At 42.4% G+C, this 16,243-nt stretch overlaps 1 protein-coding gene and 1 long non-coding RNA gene across 5 annotated transcripts in view; one reads left to right on the top strand and one right to left on the bottom strand.

Annotated features, from left to right (window-relative positions):
- Positions 1–4,802: 4,802 nt before the first annotated feature.
- The window catches only part of kank3 (KN motif and ankyrin repeat domains 3), a 20,178-nt gene continuing 8,737 nt past the window's right edge, over positions 4,803–16,243 (top strand). The window contains exons 1-2 of one of the 4 annotated variants that reach the window (XM_040184395.2): positions 4,803–4,937; positions 15,766–15,845. In XM_040184395.2, the coding sequence (XP_040040329.2) occupies positions 15,809–15,845 (37 nt within the window). In that variant the 5' untranslated portion in view covers positions 4,803–4,937; positions 15,766–15,808. Of the gene's footprint in view, positions 4,980–5,977; positions 6,163–14,937; positions 15,020–15,765; positions 15,846–16,243 lie in introns of those variants that run through there. The other 3 variants (XM_040184394.2, XM_040184398.2, XM_040184397.2) reach the window with 3 other exon arrangements.
- Positions 13,300–16,243, bottom strand: part of LOC144411442 (uncharacterized) — a 24,515-nt gene continuing 21,571 nt past the window's right edge. The window contains exons 2-3 of the long non-coding RNA XR_013468600.1: positions 14,470–14,624; positions 13,300–13,423 (exon numbers count right to left, since the gene is read on the bottom strand). This is a non-coding gene — a long non-coding RNA (uncharacterized LOC144411442). The remainder of the gene's footprint in view (positions 13,424–14,469; positions 14,625–16,243) is intronic.

Genomic DNA, 16,243 nt, shown 5'->3' with positions numbered 1-16,243 from the left:
ATCCTGTAAAGAAGTTATTTTATTTGGTTCATATTGGTATTTGGTTTGGTTTAAGTCTTGAGGTTGGTTTTCCACACATGGGAGACAGCTCAGTTCTTTTGGCACAGAAGCAAAGTGTGTGAAAGGTAACGCTTCTCTCAGCCTCATAACTTTGGGTTCATAAAGAAAAAAGCATTCTTGGCCCATTCACACGCATCGCTCGCCGACCTTTTACCCAGTTTAGCGCCCCAGCATCTGTATCCTGGTTTTCTCTCTCGCTTTGGGACCAGTTGCCTTCCTCTTTTTTTTTCTCCTTTTTTTACAACCCGATTCTCTTGTTTGCACTTTAACCTAGAAAGCAGCGTTGTTTCCCCGAGGCTTCCACTTCTTCATCAAAGAGTAAAACAGAGCCGAAGGCATGAAAGGTAAAAACCTTAATGGGGTTTTTACCTTCTAGTACCTTAAAGTTACACTTTCTGCTGCACAATCCATACAACCACTGTTTTGCTTTTAGCTCATTTCAAGTCAAACCTTTTATGAGAATGAGATATTTATGTGATGTAATGATGGCGATGCCATGTCCACTACTTTGGTCCAGTTTGAAATATCTCAACTATTCCAATGATCACCTCAAAAAGTCTCATTTAGTCCGTCATGATACCCTGAGGAAGAATTTAATGGATTCTTTTGAATTTTTCTTTAGAGACACCGACACATCAAAGTTATTACTTGAATTACATGAATGAGAATAAAATGTTAAAAGATTGATGTTACTTAAAAGAACTTGCAACCTTTTAAAAGCCAATCAGGACATTAAGTGTGTGCTGTCTATAATAAATAAATGAAGAAATGTGCTGGTTTCTCATTGATCAACATGAATAACTTGAGCACCAAATGTACATTTGACTCTTTTCTAAACTGATTGTTCAACTATTAACCAGATATTAACCTTTTGCTTCAGTCCAGAAAGTTGCTGACGTCGGGCTTCACTGGTTCGCTGCATCACATTACTTAACAAGCTCGGCCGTGACCTCTGCTGTAAGAAGGTCAAATGCCTTCTCTTACACAGTTCACCTTTCACCCAGAAAGCAGTCGGAGCGCTTGCGGTGTGAAAAAAATGAAGAGAATAAATCACAATAACTGCAGATTTCTTATTGTGTTTGTTTTCAGTTATTATTCTTTGCTTTATTGTATTTATGTTTTGTTATTAATCGTTGAATTTTGGGAAAATAATCCAAATTGGTTTTTAAACATGACTAGAATGTTAGAGAGCACACTTATTTTTGGGTCTTCTTTGCAAGACCTCTCATCCCCGTCCTGTTGGGTGGGGGGGCGTCGACGCACAGCCACTTTCACATCTCTGCAGAGACGTTCGATCGGGTTCAAAAGCTCCATCTGGGCCCGGAGAGCCACGCCTCTGTTATCTTGGCTGTGTGCTTGGTGTTGTGGTCTTGTTGGAAGATGAACCTTTGCCCCGGTCTGAAGTCCAGAGCGCTCTGGAGCAAGTTTTCATCAAGCATGTCTTTGTACATTGCCGCATTCATCCAAGCTCGGTCCCCTAGTTCGTCCCGCTGAAAAACATCCCCAGGGCATCAGATAAGATAATCTTTTATTAGCAGTGGGGAGATTCACAAGGTTACAGCAGAAAAGCTTAAAGTGCAAACAGACATTGTTCATGAATCCACAATAACATGAATACGATACATGCAGGCAGATGTTGGATGCTTCCCTGCAGGGACGGTATTCAATTCAATTCATTTTATTTTGTATAGCCCCAAATCGCAAATGACAAATTAGCCTCAGAGGGCTTTACAGTCTGGACACATGTGACATCCTCTGTTCTGAAAACCCTCTAATCGGAACAGGAAAAAAATGACAAACATGGGGAAGAAACCTTAGGGAGAACGTCAGAGGAGGATCCCTCTCCCGGGATGGACAGACTACAATGGATGGTGTGTTCAGAATGAACAATGAGTGATGAGTGTCATGACGCTTGGCATTCAGGACAAAGACTTCAATGTTTGTTTCATCAGACCAGAGAATGTTGTTTCTCGTGGTGTGAAAGTCCTCCACTCTACCATACAGGCCTGCACCTTCTGGAAGGTTCTCTTCTCTTCACACAGCAACGCTGGAGTGACCGTTGGGGGTTAATAATACAAAGAATATACAAATCTTAACTTGTTTTTCTGACACAAGAAGAAGCTCATTTCCCTTCTCAGAAGCTTTGAAACCAAATCAAAATGTGTTACTTCTTCCTGTTGGGCCTCGCCTGGACTCTTCTTCTGGTCTGCAGTAAAGAAAACATGTTTTGCTGCCAGCGTCTGGACTTTGACTTGTATTCAAAGAACACGAAGGAACGGTTTCCTCCCACATCCATCCTGTCGGTGCCCTTCACCGCTCAGCGGGAAGATTCCATGTGTGTGTACAAAGGTTTCTACAAAGTTACCGCCACAGAATGAAGGTCAAAGTTCAATACCTTCCCGCTTTGTCAACTTAAACAAATTTAGTAAACAAAAAATCCCCTTGTCTCATTTTATTTGTTGTCATGGCGACGTGACATCTGGCAGCCCACTCCCACTCCGCAACCATTTACCAGGTGACGTCAGTTGAGTCCCTGAGGGTTCTGGGCTCAGGGCTCAGAGTGGAGTCCGGGATCGGGCCTGAAAGGGCCCCATTGTTGAGTCACCAGACGAGAGGACATGTCACCTGAACTTCTTGTTTCCTTTCCGATACAACGCATTAAATCTGGATGCATGTAGACAGATGAATTCCCACCATCTGAAGTTGAATATATAGTTTATGGGACTTGGAACTAACAACACAAAAACATTTACATGAGAGGTGCAGCCTTCAAGCACTGCAGGATTCTGAGAACATAGACACAGAAATAAAGGTGTCGGCTGTGAGCGGAGTTCTGTAAATGGTCAAGATAAGAACGCAGACACTATCTACACTGACTATAAATCCCCGGTGTGATTCACAATTGTTTTTTCCTTGTTTTAAGTGTGTAGATTAGGGCAAGGAAATATAACTAAAATCCAAGAGAAGATTTTGATTTTGAGCTTAACATTTTTCTACAAGAAAGAGTCTTTTTCCAATATTTTGTAGTGCAGGATGTTGATTTTCATTTAAATTGATTACTTTGAATAGAATAATATTTGGAACTATTTCTGTAGTATTTTGTCCTGTCATTTTAGTCATAACTAAGGAACTAAGGACCTTGGATGATGCCGACCCGCAGACTGACCCAGCAGCATTTTCTATGGTGTTCCACCAGGACTTGGTGTTTTAATGTGGATTTTCTTATTATTGATTCTGGGGGTGTGGAATTTTATTCACATTTACCACCAAATCAAACGGTATCAGCCTAAACATTGCTGCGCCAACGTTTTAGACATGAGCATTGCATGTCACTTCCATCAAAATTTTCCAGGCCTAAATTTTGTCACAATTTATTTCAATTGATTATTACCAATAAAATCCCAATGTGACATATATACATAATAAATCCTATAATCTAAATAAAGGTTCATAAGTTTAATTGAAGGTGTGATCTAAACATGAGCCTCATTGAATTCTTAAAAGATAAACCGCTTCAGCGGATGTGGAGACTGAACCTAAAAAAACCTCCCTGTTTCATAATCACTGAATATAAGAATATCGTAGCATTAAATTTAAACATTCAAATAAGGTAAAATGATGACTTCCTTACCTTTTCATATCGTGGACAGTTTAGTCGGTTGCAAAATCCTCTGACTGCCTTCAAACTGAAACACAACAGCGCCCTCGCCTGCTTGGTGGCAGATATTGAAGTTTCTAATGTTTTGTGGTTTTAGTCTCAGCGGTTTCTTTCGTTACAAACAAATGTGGTTTCGTCTCTGGCTGTGACGGGGTTAACGCATCTAAACTACTGCGTGAGCACTGGTGGAATCACATCGACTTTAGATAGTTTTTACTGAAAACCGGACAGGTTAAAAAAACAGGACATGTTAACTGGGTTTGGAGCATATTGATTATTTCTATATTAATAGTGTGTAAACGCTATTATAAAAATTGGCAGATTGCTGTTGCGAGTATGAAGACACGTAACATTTTGCCACCAAACTAATGAACAAGTCCCGCCCCTGTGTCGTCACCAGCCAGGCCCCGTGTTTATCGTCCCCGATTGACGGGTTCAGCTGTCTGTCATTGATTTCTTCAGCCGTGATCAGCGGCAAACCAACTGCTGACTTAAGAAAGCTGGTCAAAATCAACAGTTACACAGGAAATGACTAATTCAAACGTGACCCTGCCTTCAAAACAAAAGCAGATGGTTGGTAAATCAAAAATAATGCTAAAAGGCAGCGTGTTGTAACGTACATATTTCACACTCAGCCTAACCATTGGTCTAGTTGCCATTTCATTGCCATATTTGTCAGGCTAATATAACATCATTGGGGATGTATTCAATGCAATTGTGTAACTTAGATATACAAACATATCGACTGTTTCACATGAGTTGTCCTCTGCTTTAAACCCATGCTAGTTGGAGCAGTGGGTACTATGTCAGCGAAGAGCACCCAGAGGGTCTGGTATATTGCACAAACTATGCAGTTTAATCATATGCTGTTTTTTCAAAGTTGTTTTTTGTGGTTAACATGTGTTTTTTTCAATTGGTCCTGCCGTCTAGGCAATAAAAGGTATCACTTCAAAAATAGTTGTGTCTCTTTCTTTTTTTAGCAAATTTCACCACTACCAGGGTTTGGTACGCCAAAAATGTTTTTTTACTGTGATGAAATTGGTGTTTTATTTTTAGACCCCAAGCCGGAAGCCCCATTTTATACATTGTTTAACTTGACACCAGTCAGATGGGTAGGAGTTTTTTTTCTTCTTTTCCATCTTCTCCTCCCAAACTTTCCTCAGCCAGTCTCGAAAGTCATGACAAGTCGCAGTGAGACTGGAGCGAGAGACGGCAGAAGGTAGGAAGCAGTCCGAGGGATCGATTACCACACGCGATCCCGGTACGTGGTGATCAGCTGGTTATTGCCAAACTCCGTGAACGAACACACCACGGTTTGCTCAGCTTCTTCTAGTCATTGGGAGCCTCAATGTGTTGCGCTGCATTAGTGTCACAAGTGCGCGTTTGCTGCAGTAAATCTGTGTTTTCATGCTCCTGTAATATTTTGCTGGACTTTTAGTGTTTAAAAAGTTTTAAAAAATGTTTGCATTTTCAACTTTCCAGCAATGTAGCTGAAATCCTATAATTTCCAATAGAGACCTTTTAAGTCATTACGTCTTATTGCGTTTTATAGGTGTATACGTATTTCTATTACCACTATTACTCAGCTTTTTCTGTTTCTTTTTCTCTGCCTGGCTCCCATTGAGGGACTTCTATTTTCCCAAAGAGCTTCATTAATGAAGTTTGTGTGCTTTGCTAGACAAGCTGAACAAATATCTTCCAGACGTAATCGTGGGTGAGGCTGCTTCACGGGATGGAAACTCACTCCCTTCCTCGTTTGTCGGATGTGTTGGACCCTAGTTGGTAGAAACCAAAGAAATTGCTTAAGGACAGTTAAACTCTTGAGTTGCGTTCATTGGGATGAACCCAAACCCAACTCTACTACTTCTGGATGTATAAGTGAGCAGCTATTCGCCATCAGGCTCATCCTGTGCAGCCTGAAGAGTGATGATCTGTCAATGCTGTGTTCAAAACTTGCTTTCGCTGGCTAATTTCTCAAATTGATAACAAGGCGACGACCTGCTGTACAAACTCGACATGAGCAAGCAGAGGCTTTGAGGGAATGTTTATCGGCTTTCTAAACTGTCTTTCTGCAACAGGACTCTGGAGTCTGACTTACTGCTGTCACCTCAAAAATAGATTGTAAGTGTAGCAGGAGACTGCAGGAGGTCAGTGGTACACGTGGATATTCTGGATATCCCCTCTTTTGCTCCTGTAATGATTTGCCATTTTTTATACACACTCCCCAGTTTGCTTACACCTAAGAATAGAGGGAGGATCATTTAAACTGAGTTAGACTTCGGTGTGTTTGTGCTCTCGCTCACGAGCTTGATAAGATGCATGCCGTCGTATTTTTAGCTCTATTACGAGTGGTTTTATTTCAGCGCCTCCAGACTGCGTAACTCTGCACGGGAGTGACATGTTGAGCGAAGAGAAAGCTGGACTTAAGATGACAGGACGCTAAAGTAGGTAATCCAGTAAATTTGCAATTCCACCTTGTGGATTTGACATTTGACTTGAGTTGCATCACGGGTACACGCATTTTTCTCTGCCTCATTCAACACATTAATTGACCCTTTCTTAGTTCAGCAACAACGTAACGCTGTAATATTATATCCTTTAAATCTGATCTTCGCATCGCCGTGCTCAGGACCTTCTTCCCGTTTTGGTATTTCCAGACAAACCAGGTTGCTAAACATGAACGTACTGGCCTGACCATCGCGAGGCTGCTTTTCAGGTAGTGTGGCCTGCGTGGTGAAGTTGATCTTCAGAGCTTTAAGTGGGCATTCAGGCGTGTTGTTGTGATGAAGCACTTTTAGTAACGCATACACTTGCTTCAGGGCTCATCAGAGGAGCTGTCACAACATCTGGTAACGCCTGCAGAGATCTCACGGCGGCAGCTATTTTATCTTCTGTGACAACCGTCCCAAAGTAAACCAGCTGAATGCGTATCTGATGCGTCCGAGTAGCGCCAGGATTGTGCGCTTACGGGGAGCCAATGCAGGATTTGGCGAGATGACATTGTGTTCCTTTGCCAGTTAATGAGTCACAGTACTTTTATTCAATCTACTTAATTTGAATATTTCCGTTTCATGCTGCAGATGCAACCGATTACCACAGATTTAAATAACATCAATTCCTGGAGAACTTTAGACAAATTAATTTTCTGCTCGATGCGGTTTGTTTACCTTTTGGTTCAAGCTCTTTTTAAAATGTATTTTTCTAAGGCAACAATCAGTGTTGGAGCGGTGTGGAACCGGAGAGCCGGAGCTTTCATCATAATTAGCAAGGATCCGGGCTTTGGAAATGGAAATGACCACTTTGAGCTTCATGCGGGTCCCTCTGATTGGAGTAGCTTTACAAATTGTCCTTGAAAGGGGAGAAGCCTTTCAGGAGTTTTGTGTGCAGCAGCGGGGAGTTTTCTGCATGTAGCTTTAGCTTCACGAGGGAGAGATTTATCCTGACTTTGCTGTTTGCAGACACCGTATATTTTACAACAATGACTCTAGCTGACTTTCAGTCGCGCAGGACGTGTAGAACAATTTCAAGACACGAACACGGTAGAATGTTGGATTAGTCTCAAGATGGCACTAATGAAGCCTTAAAACAACTTGAAGAACACTGAAGATGACGGATTTGTGGTTTGGGAGGAATGTAACTTTAATTCAATCATGTTGCGTGATTATCTCTTCTAATCAAGTCGGTGCTCTTGGCCTTTTGAATAAATCAACTCAAGTCTCTTATATCATTCTAAACAGCTAATAGAATTGAACTCTCCTGAGTGAAAATGAGACACTGGAAAACTTGATTATCTTGGAAAGGAGAACCGCGTCGGTCGTAATCCTGAGTAAATAGTTTGATCTGTTGAGGAAACTTCAGGACCCTTTTTAAACATGAATAGGAGCATTTCTCTCGCTTGAGGCTCTGGATTTACTATCTCATTCTCAAGTTGTTGCAACATCATGAAACTCCATCATGAAAAAGGCATAATAGTCTCCTGGAACCGCTGGGAACAGCAGTTTGTAAATGAACCTTATTGGAACAGAAGTAAATGGTGCATTCCTTGAGTAAGACTTTCAGTTGCAGACAAAACGTGCCTCAGATTTAGGCTACACAGACCTTCACTGGGAGAAATTCATTGTTTAATTAATATAATTTGTTACGTACTATCATGAGGTTGCAAATGACTACATGAGTAACAATGACTTTGAAACCTTCTAGAAAAATAGGACAGTGGTATTAAAAGGTTTGTGCGTGTATATAAAGATACCAAAACTTCCGTACTTGTGCGTTTGGGAAAGCAGAAGCACGTATATCAGGCAAAAGCTGCATTTTGATCCATCCGGTGAATCTGTTTGGTCGAGGCCACAAACGTGGCTTACAGGCTGTGACGCTGTGATTCTTGTCCCCAAAAGGCCTTTTGGGGGGAAACGCAGTGAGAACGTGCCACACTGGTTTGAGCTGACCACTCGCCTCCGTGGAAGAATCAAACCACGGCTTCCTGCAAGTCGCTGTGATGCCGTGAACATTTAGGGTCAAACAATGAACGTTTTTGTCCGCTACTGAAGGGAAAGAGAGCGAGGGAGGAGGTTGTTGTTGACCTCAAACTTTCTCTAAAGATGTCGCAAGATTTCAAATGTGATATCTGAGAAAACCTCTGCGAGGGCGCGTGGAGAAAGAGTCCTTGGACTCCAGTTTAAAGCGTGTTTCTCAGCACAGAGATCACGTCTGTTCGCTGGCTCATAGGAGGAGATGTTGGGCCCCATGAAGTCATTCAGAGGGGCTGAGCGACACTGACATGCAGCCACATGAGATGAAAACTTCTTCTGTGTACCCTCATCTTGTTCTTCTGTCTTTTTGAAAATACTTTTACCTTCAATACCTTTTTTTTTTTTTTTACAACTTTATGAATAGCAGTCATTCTGTAAAGCATCTTATGTTAGAAAAAAAGAAAATCATACACCTTTTACAGCAATTACAAATAATTACCTCTTTGGGAATCCATGTTGCAAAACATTTCTGTGGCTGCTTTGTCAAAACGGGACGAGTTTCTCACTGTTTAATAAGCAAGTTGTTCTTTTAAAGAAGTTCAGACGGTCCGTTGGAAAGTCTAAACCAGAGGAGCCTGATGTACTTAGAACAACCTCGTTATTGCTTTAAACTCATCTAATCAATTATCATCCTTTCTTAACTTTATTTCTTTTCTTTTTTTTACTTTTTAGGAAGCTGAGCCAAAATATTGAACAACAGTCCAATAAAACGTCCGTAGAGGAGATCGCTGTGCGGATTGTCTCGTGGCGACGATGTGCTCCGTTATGTTTCGTAATGTCTGGCATTCATCAGATGGCCTCTCACAAGTAGTGAGCATCCCAAACTTGAGAAGCTAACTGAATCCGTGCCTGCTTGGAACCCCCCCACCCCCTGAATTAAAGTGTTTTGCACAGGAGCAGCTCCGTGGTGATAAAGGTGCGTTTGCAGCAGCTTTGGGAGACATTTCAAAGACCTGCGTGCACCCGGTGCCTTGTCATTACCCCGATGCTCCGCATCAAAGAGATGCTCAACTGGTATAATTTCCACCAGTGAAGGAAACGACTTGATGATATACACACATTTCCCTTGTTTCTGGGCAGAACGCGGCTGACATCTGGTCCCGTGCTGTAGTTATGAGAATCAAACATCTGGAGACTCCAGTTGCTACTGTTGTCAAAGAGAAGAAATGTTGATATCACCTCAGACAGACTTTACAGATGCATTGAGCTGCAAGTTCTCCATCTAAAAATATAAGATTCTTTTTGTTAAACAGGCAAATAAAGAGAATAGAGTCTTTTCTTGCTGTTTAAAAAAGAAAAAGCAGCTTCTGCAAAGGTTCAGTTTGTCTTGTTGGGGAAAAAGGAGAGAGTTTCCACAGACAGACAACAGGGGGATTTGGTCCAAAAGGCAACGTGACGTCAGACCTTTACTCTGGCTAATTGGGGAAAACTTGATTTGTGAACGTTGCTTTGTTTAAGGGGTCGGGTATGAGGAAGAGGGGGGTCGGCGGGGGTCGGGGGGGGAAGCCATGGGACTCGTCTCAGCTGACCGGATGCTGCTGTTGCAGCTGCTGAGATGATGAGCAGCTCTTCAAGCTGACGCTCACACCATTAGTGCCAGCAAGAAAAAACACATCATTTTGCTCTTCCAAGAATTCTTTAATATGCAGCCGGGTTGTTTGGTTCTGCAGTCGTCCGTATTTTCTTCTTTCTGGATGGAAAACCACAATGCTGTTTTCACAAAAGCTGCAGAAGGAAGTTACTATGGTTGTTTCACAGTTAAAGAAAAACATTTCCATTTCTTACTCGATTTGGAATCCGAATCTGACCCTGCTTTTTCAATCCAACAGAGACTTGATAAATATAAACCTTTCCAGGCGCGTCGATAAACGTAGTGTTCATAATGGATGAGGCTCACGTTCATTCAATAACCCCCCAAATACATTTGGATCAATTTGCTTATGCTCCGGCTTTTCCTCCCATCAACTTTATTTAATTGACTTTGTGACATTACGGTGTGGGGGCGGGTCCTGTGGAGAAAACCAGAGTCCTCCCAAAACTTCCAGAAAACCACGTCGCCACCAAACGGGCAGAAAGCCTCATTGTGGAGTGTGAATGGGCCTGATTGTGTTGGGAGGAAGAGGGCGGGGAGGCAGGACGCATGTGACGTTTCAAGTCAACCTTAAGGCGTTATGAAAAAATGATTTCTCATTTGATCTGGATACAACCACGCCGTCGGCGTGCGGTTAATAAAGAGACGTCAGACTGCTCTTGTTTGTACGTTTATGCCCAAGCAGGAAAAAACAGAACTCTTCTCATTTTAAATCTCTTGCACATGGAGTTGATGGAACCAAACCCATCCAGCCCCCCCACCTGAAACCCCCGTGGGTCCTACAGGTACCGTGTCACAAACATCAATAGGTATTATGAACATCAACGTACCAACATATATTTATAACAAATACCACAACTACTCAACAGAGACGGTTCATGCAGCTCCCTCATAAAAGAACCGTGTTTTTACTGGAACCTGTCCAGAAAAACACAAAACAGATGTTTACTTGCTTGGAAGGAGCCTGTTATAATAAAACAGTTTTTCTGTGTTTCTTTATTTTTAGCGTTACTGTGTGACCCTTTAACACACAAGTCTTCGGTCAAAAGTGATAACACGTTATCTAACCATGAGATGCATCATGTGATGTCGGCCTTGTGCTGTTGTTGGCGTGTGTGTGTGTGTGTGTGTGTGTGTGTGTGTGTGTGTGTCTCCGTGTCCCACTGGCTCTATTTGTCCGGCTCAGCTTTTGCTTGCGTTCACTCCGGTGTTTTCCTGCTGCATTCAGGAAGCAGCTTTCAGGACGGCCTGATGGGTTTCCTGGCAGCCCCCCACCTCCTCCCAGTTCCTACTGGGGGACAATGGGAGGTCTCCCATAGGGGCATGAACGGTGTGTGTGTGTGTGAGAGAGAGATGAGGGGGATTTATTGGGGGAGTAGTGGGCTTCCCCTTAGGAAACTGCAGATTTATCCCTGCAGCACAGAGTTTGTGTGTGTGTGTGTGTGTGTGTGTGTGTGTGTGTGTGTGTGTGTGTGTGTGTTAAGCCGAAATATCCTTGCAAGGATAAAGACCTGAAACAAATCTCCTCAAGAGATTACATTCAGGTTTAGCAGAATTAAGGTTTAAGATCAACTAGGATGAGGGCTGAAGCTTGTTAAAGTGGACATTGAAAAGCTGTTTCCTGTTTCAGAAAGATGAGTCCATGTTGTAAGTCCTGTAAGAAAAATCTAACCTTAAGATCCATTTTGGAGACGTTATGGATTTTCATCATCATACCATTTTTCAGATGAGGTCTTTAGCACAGTTGTCCTCTGATTGTAGTTCATATTTCATTTTCCTGAACACTTAATGTTAATGTCCGCTCACAAAGTTGAGCTTTAAAGCTTGTTGATTACCTGACTTTCCACGTTGGACTGTTCTGTGCACTCAACAACAGCACTTCCTTCAGTCCTGGAGGACGGACCCCCCCTCAGTTTCTCCTCCCGTTGTTTTGATTTAACAGTTTGATACCTCCAATATATTACATTTGGTAAGATGTCTGTTATCTAAACTGAGAATAAAATAGGGGAATGTACTCAGTCAAGTAATACGCGGGGCGTCACACATGGTGGAGGCCTTTATTTGTGGTCTATGTCTCTGTTTGTATTTGTCTTGTACGTGGATGTAAAGCGGTCGGTTGGGGAAAGTTAGTAAGAGGATGTCGCCTCTTTCCCTCGTCTGTCAGACTGACTTTTCTCTCCCGGTGAAGGGCGGCGGGCAGCGTAGATGAGGTCACTGTTTGAAAACACGGCCCCTGAGCCTCCACCCAGCACAGCATTTCCTCTTGAAGGACAACTAAAGAGAGAACGTTTGATCAGAACCGAACTGGCCTTTATGTGACATTTAAAAAAAACATTGTTGTTGGTCACTTAAAGTATGAAATTATCCTTTTTTTATAGAAATAAATGTGGGTAATAACCATAAATTGACTTTTATCTCAACTGGTTGAATTTTTTTTATTTGGTTCTGTGGCAAATGTGGCTCCGTTTCTTTCAGGGATAATAAAACTTTACTGACTGAAGTTAATTGTTGAGGTCTGCAGACACAATAACGTCACTGGTTCATCCAGCATGTTTAAGGGGACACTAAGTGTCTGACCTCCAGATAAAGGAACCCTTAAAATCATTATTTTACTTTCCATATTGAACATTGGACGTTCTTTACCGGATCTCAAAAAGGGGCTTCGGTGACTGCAATGTTCTCTAAGAGAGGCCGAGAGTTCTACAGAGGCAATGGGTTTGTAATTTTCCAATAATTTAATTTGCAAAATAGAAATGTCATCAGCATCACCGCAATTGTGCGTAACATTTACTGTTTTGACGTGTAGACCCTAAACAACACTTCAGGTATTATGGCTTTCATAAGTCAGTGCCTTCCCTCTTACTGACATCACCGCACGTCACGTTGTAGCCATGACATACACTGAGCCCGGGTCAAGAGAGCTTACACACACACACACACACACACACACACACACACACGCATCTATGGGCCTTTTTGTTATATTTGTTTGGCATGTGCAAGTGCCATTATGAGCATTGGCTGTGTGTGTGTGAGGGAGAGAGAATGGCTCAGCTGGTCTGGGTTTGGGGGGAGAGAGCAGGAATGCAGCTTCTCCCTGAGGTCTGTAATTTGCTGTCTGTCATCAAATCCGAGAGAAAAACAGAAACACTTGAGGTGTGTGTGTGTGTGTGTGTGTGTGTGTGTGTGTGTGTGTGTGAGAGAGAAGAGGGTGAGAAGGGAAAATGTTTATGTGAGAGAGGAGGAGGAGAAGTGGACCATGGCAGAGCCTCAGGGACTGAAAAGGGGAAATGAAAAAGGAGAAAATAAATGTGTATGAGAATAAAATGGATGAGAATGAATAGAATATAGGGAGGAAGAGAAACTGCACTGCAAGAGGTTTATTTTGTTGCTTCTTGAATAAATGCTCTTACCATCAACATTCAGTCAGGGTCAAAACACGCACTATTGCTGCTTTGTACCTGTTGTAGAAGTCCGTTTCCCGCCAAAGGCAAATGCTGTTGTGTTTGGGTTCCAACCTCTTCTGTAGGGGCATTTCTGAGGCGTCTTTAAGAGCTGAACAAAATGATTATTCTCCTCGACCACCTGCTTAGAGATATTTGGCAGTCTGTTAATAAACATACTTCTGTCTGCTCCATGTACAAATGATGGTTCCTGGGTGCTATATGATCGGTGCACAGGCTCGTATGTTGTCTTATACCCAGTAAGTAATCTAATATTTTAGGGTGTACTCGAGACGTTTCCAATACCGGTACTCATATTGGAAAGGCTTCAAATACATGGGGGGGGGGGGCATGGGTTACCTGACAATTCAAGGCTAGACACTTATGATCTGAGTGCAGATGAGGAGTTAAAGTTGCACAAACCAAAGCCAGATTTGTCTCAACGTCTACACCTCTTCCAATTCCAACCAGGCAGAATCACATGCTGCAAAAATTGCATAATAAATAAACCATCCTTGAGTCAGGAGACTTGTTTTATAAACTCTGGTTGGCTTGTGTTTTATCCTAAGCAGACTCTAAGCCCAGTAAACTACCTCCTTCTGGCTCCGTAAACCAAAGAGGTGAATGTGTTGAAAACCTTTTTGTATAACTTGTGTCTGTATCACCGGCTGTGATGCTGCAGCATCATGTCTGCTGTGATTTGACCCGAGCAGAGGATCCGACCGTCAGCCGGAGGAGAACCAGAGCTCTGATAACAAGGTTTCTGCTCAGGCTCTTGCTTATCAAGCAGATTCCTTTTCCTTCCACGGCTTATTTTAATGAATATGGTGTCCACAGATAGTCCACCGCACAATCTGTGACAATTAGTCCCCTGTCTCTCTGGATGTGGTCTTCTTTACCTTGACAATAAGCAGTGTGTCTGCTGCAGGCTGAGACGACTCGTGTGTGTGTGTGTGTGTGTGTGTGTGTGTGTGTTTTATAGGTTATCAGACGTCAGTCAGCTACAAGGACAACCGGCGTGTTGCGACAGCACGTGTTAGGAATGTGCCCGAGGCCGCTGGGAAACACGGCCGTATGTGTGTGTTTAAACCGGATTGAAGGACTTCACGCTTGGCAGGGTTTTGTGTGTGTGTGTTTGTTGCATATGTAGTTTGTCTATTTAGAGAAATAAGTAAAAGGGATGCTCACATTGACGTGCTAATAATCCTTTTCTCAGTACGTGAGGTTTGCACGGGGTCACCGTTTAGGTCAGCGTGCTGCGTCGAGGCCTTTTCCACGCGATGATCTTCTTTCATCTGGTACACGTTTCTCTTTGTCCGATGAGATGAAAACCATTTGGATTTCTGCAAAAATAACGAGCTCGAATTAATGCGACTAATTACTTGTGTGGGATTTACACAAATGTGTAGAAATCGTCGGTAGGTCACCAGGAGCTTCCTGAACTGCTTCACTGCTTTTGGGCTACAGGATTGAATAATGACCCTTTTGTATACAACACACTTGGTGGTTTCAATGGTTCAGTGTAGCACTGTGTTTTAGATCTGGTGAACTTTGAGCGACATTACTCATAATGACGTAGACAATATGCTGGACTTTTTCTTAATCTTAACCCCACTGTGTGTTTCCGATGACCATGTGTCTCACTCTCACTCAGTGTCTCTGTCTCTCGGGGCTGAGTGGAGCAGCAAAGAGGGAACCGGCCTGAACACCAGCTGTGTGAACCACTGAGGGCCGAGAGGTGAACTTCTCTAAAACACTGCGTTCATTTCAAGCGAAAATCTGTCCAATTCAGTTAGGTGACTTTTAATGGGGAATTCCCATAATGTATCAGTAATTCCCTCCTGTTGTTTGAAAATTAGGTTTTACAAGTTAGTCGGTGCCGGATTTGTTTCTAAATACATCTTTCCCAGAGGAAATGATGTCTGTGCGTCGGGTTTCAGCAGTCGTGTGCTGACAAGAATCCTGTGGTTTCCAGCGCAGTCGGCTGCTGTGACGCTGTCATTAATTGAGCAGCCCACAGTCTTGTGGTTTGTGAATCGCGTTCAGCTCTTTGTTGTTGACTTTGTTCCGAGGTATTTTTTCCCCCCAACTGCCAACTTCACGGTGTGCCGGAAGTTTCTGTGCCCACACACTGAAAATGACACTTCAATGTGAGGCTTGTTTTGTGTCTCGCATTCTTGGTGACTTTTAATTTATTCTGACTTTAGGCTGACTGCTTGAAAAACACACACACACACACACACACACACGTGTTTTGAGCCAAAATAAAACACCAACCTTTTAAAGCGTTTCTGCACTTTTTCTTCTAGTTCTATAAAAAAAAAAGCATCTTTGTTCGCCATCACAGTGAAGGCAAAGAGCCGCTTGTTGTTGCGTTTCCCTTTTAGTAAAAACATTTAACTTTCTCTACAGTTTCTTTCTTTGAGAAAAGCGCTGTATGAATGGGATGCATTATTATAATATCACTGTTGTTTGTGTTGCCAGGTCTTTATTTGAAGCTGCGTGCTGACAGATCTCCGTCCTGAAAATGACTCAGTCGGTTCAAGTTAACCCGAAGCTGCCTGGTAAGAAGCTGCAGAATGTTTTGTTTTGTATTCAATCTGATATCCAAATTATTTTGTGACTGAACATATTGAATCTCCTCTTGAAATGAGGTTGAACTTGAATTAAGTCATTGTTGTAATAAGTCAAATTGACTTGTTTTTATCTGCTTCTGGTGTTTTTGTTGAGTTTTCACAACATTGGTTTTTAACAGGATTTTAGTTTGTGGACATTTTAAACATGGATACCCTTATCTCTCCAAGCCAGTAGACATGATTTTAAAATATTCCTGAAATAAATAGCAACATGAGACAGGGAATAACACATTTGCCAAATCCTTCAAAACATGAAATGTAAACAAAACATGTGTTTTTCCACAGACCGTAACACGGATAGTAGCCATATTGTCTTGACGTGACCT

Source organism: Gasterosteus aculeatus, chromosome 8 (genome assembly GCF_964276395.1).
Source record: "Gasterosteus aculeatus chromosome 8, fGasAcu3.hap1.1, whole genome shotgun sequence".
Classification (NCBI taxonomy): domain Eukaryota; kingdom Metazoa; phylum Chordata; class Actinopteri; order Perciformes; family Gasterosteidae; genus Gasterosteus; species Gasterosteus aculeatus.
This window is presented reverse-complemented; position numbering and strand designations above follow the sequence as displayed.